General features: G+C 42.5%; 1 protein-coding gene across 1 annotated transcript in view; it reads left to right on the top strand.

Annotated features, from left to right (window-relative positions):
• Positions 1 to 3,047, top strand: part of LOC140227652 (carboxypeptidase B-like) — a 23,645-nt gene continuing 20,598 nt past the window's right edge. The window contains exon 1 of the mRNA XM_072308069.1: positions 1 to 4. Within this exon, the coding sequence (XP_072164170.1) occupies positions 1 to 4 (4 nt within the window). The remainder of the gene's footprint in view (positions 5 to 3,047) is intronic.

The raw sequence follows: 3,047 nt of genomic DNA, 5'->3' as shown, positions 1-3,047 counted from the left end.
ATGGGTGAGTATCTGTATCATCATTTATTATAGATTATTATAGATTTGTCTCTCCTATACTTTTGTCCGTCATTGGACAGTGACTTAATCTTGTCTTATTCATTAGCAGTCACAGTTTAGTATGTGGCTTCAATATTCTCTTTCTTCTTCCATTTGATCTTGTGCCTCGCCCTTTCCCTTCTTTCCAAAAATTCTCTTTCCTTTTCCTTTTGTTGGTCCACCCTTCGTCGACTTGTTCCGAATTCAAAATGGACTTTAAACCTATAATCATCATGGGATGAGGTTGCACTTGACTGAATAGGCAACAGGTGGGATGGGAGAAGAGGGTAATGATAAAGCAGTTATGTATCTTTGTTGAAAGTGCCTGAGCCTGGGAGTGCCTGGGAGGGGGGGGGGGGTGTCTCCCCTCCCACGGTGAGAACTTTTTGCATTTTGATGTTGTAAATGGTGCAATTTGATGCATGTCTCTGCGCGTTCTATCGATTTGAAACAGTCCCACTCGTGTAAGGTAGTAATATATTTTCATGTCGATTATTATGAAACAATTTTTGCTATAAAATGGTACAAGTTAGATAAACTCCTTGTATTAATTCTTACACTGAATAAGATGATCGCGACTGAGCCCGAGCGAACGGAGTGAGCAAGGGGGAAGGGGAGGGTGTGGGAGGGGGATGTCCCCCCTCCCACGATGAGAACTTTTTGCATTTTTGTGTCTTAAATGGTTCAATTTGATGCATGCTTTTGCGTGTTTATCGACTTGAAACAGTCCCACTTGTTTGAGGTATAGCAGTATATTTTGATGTAGACTATTATTGAACAATTTGCATTTAAAATGTGTCAATGAAGTAAAATTCTTGTATTCTTACACTGAATATCATGAGCGCAACTGAGCCCGAGCGAGCGGAGCGAGAGAGGGGAGAGGGGAGGGTGTGGGAGGGGGTGTCCCCCCTCCCACGGTAAAAAGTTTTTGCATGTAAAGTTGATGTTGCAAATGGTGCATGTTTTGCGTGTGTTTTTTTGGACTTGAAACAGTCCCACTTGTTTAGGTTATATTTTGATGAGATTTTATTATTGAACAATTTGCCTATAAAATGGTATCGTTTCAATAAACTTGTATTAATTCTTAAAGTGAATATCATGAACGCGACTGCGCCCGAGCGAGCGGAGCGAGCGAGGGGGGGGGGGGGGGTGGAGGTTGTGGGAGGGGGATGTCCCCCCTCCCGTGGTGAGAGCTTTTTGCATTTTTGTGTCTTAAATAGTGCACTTTGATGCATGTTTTTGCGTGTTTTATCGGCTTGAAACAGTCCCATTTGTTTAAGGTATAGCAATATATTTTGATGTAGATTATCACTGAACAATTTGCCTATATGAAATGGTATCATTTAGATAAACTTCGTGTGTTAATTCTCACAATGCATATCATTAACGCTGTCTGTTCAGCAATCAAACAGAAAAAGCATGCACACGAGGGTGTAAATAAGGGGCATTTCTCCTTCACGAGGTGATTTTGCATTTTTCAGACATGAAATTCATCTGGTAATCTGGTAAATCTGGTAAGTCTGGTAAAAACTTTTGATGCAATGCATACCAAATAATAATGGAAATAGATAGGAATTTTTCAGGGACGTATTAAAATCACGGAATTTAGCTCTTATTCCGAATGTGCATTACCTGTGTTAAAAGTCTAGTGAGGTAGAGCTTAGGGGGAGGGTGTGGGAGGGGGACTCCCCCTCCCGCTCTACGGAGCTCTGGCGTTGTTAGAAATGAAATGAAGCGATCTGGAGCACACTTTTTGTGGAAAATTCGGAAATTGTCATTCCCCAAAGTGTACCGAGTCTATAATTATAATGGGTACCAAGCAATGAGAGGTTGGCAAGATAGCTCTCCTATATCAAGGGAGCTTTTTTCAGTTTCAGAACTGAAATTCAACAATCTAGCGCACACTTTTGTTGGAATAGGCCCTATCTGGAAATTTGTCAATCAGAAGAGAAGCGTAGGAAGTCCGTTGAAGGAGATTCTGTATAATTTTGTGATTGCATTTAAACGTTTTGGTGCACACATTTTGTGGCATATTTGGAAAACTGATTATGTTCAAAGTGTAGTAACAGTCTACTTGTATGAATGGGGGAGGGGGGGGGGGAGGGCAAGCAGGGAGAAGGCGTGGACGAGTTTTATTACCACTCTTCCCGTAGGATGGAGCTTTTGTCTTTATAAAGTTGAAATGGAGATATCTCGTATTTGATGGAATATTTGGGAAATTATAAAAAAACAAAACTGATCGGGGGGGGGGACTGAGGGAGGAAAGCGTTGATTAAAAGGGGATATTCCCCTTGTTCATGAGGGAACTTTGAGTTTTTGGGAATATAAGTGATAAGTCTTGTGCACTCAGAATTATTCAGAATTTTTTGTAAATCTTTACATTTTACAAAGCTAGGGAAAGGGGCACAAAGGGGGAGGGTTTGGGAGGGGGATCATGGGCGTAAATCTCGGGGGGGGGGGGAGATGGGGGATATATCCCCCTGAAATGGAGGAGGGGGATGGCCTGTACAATCACCTCCCCCCCCCTGAATTTTGAAAAAAAAATGGAGGAAGCAGAAATGCGATTGTATCAATTTTGGCATATTGCATGACGTTTGTCGCATTTAATCATTATGCCATTCTCCTGATGCTGCTGCCAGTAATTGCCGGCAGTTGCGCCCGGTGTGCCCCCCCCCCCCCTCTTAATTTCCAAAGCGAAAAAATACAGCCACAAACGACATTTTGGGACTGTAAAATGTCAAAATTTTCAAACTCGCTCGCTTCGCTCGTTCGCATTTAATCGTTATGCCATTCTCCTGATGTTGCATGTTGCATGTTGCCAGTAATTGCCAGCATTTGTGCCCGGTGCCCCCCCCCCCTAATTTCCAAAGCGAAAAATATAGCTACAAACGACAGTTTTGGAACTGTCAAAAGTCAAAATTTTCAAGCTCATTCGCTTCGCTCGCTCGCATTTAATCGTTATGCCATTCCATTGATGTTGCTGCCAGTAACTGCCAGCAGTTGCGCCC

This window comes from Diadema setosum, chromosome 4 (assembly GCF_964275005.1).
Source record: "Diadema setosum chromosome 4, eeDiaSeto1, whole genome shotgun sequence".
NCBI lineage: Eukaryota > Metazoa > Echinodermata > Echinoidea > Diadematoida > Diadematidae > Diadema > Diadema setosum.
This window is presented reverse-complemented; position numbering and strand designations above follow the sequence as displayed.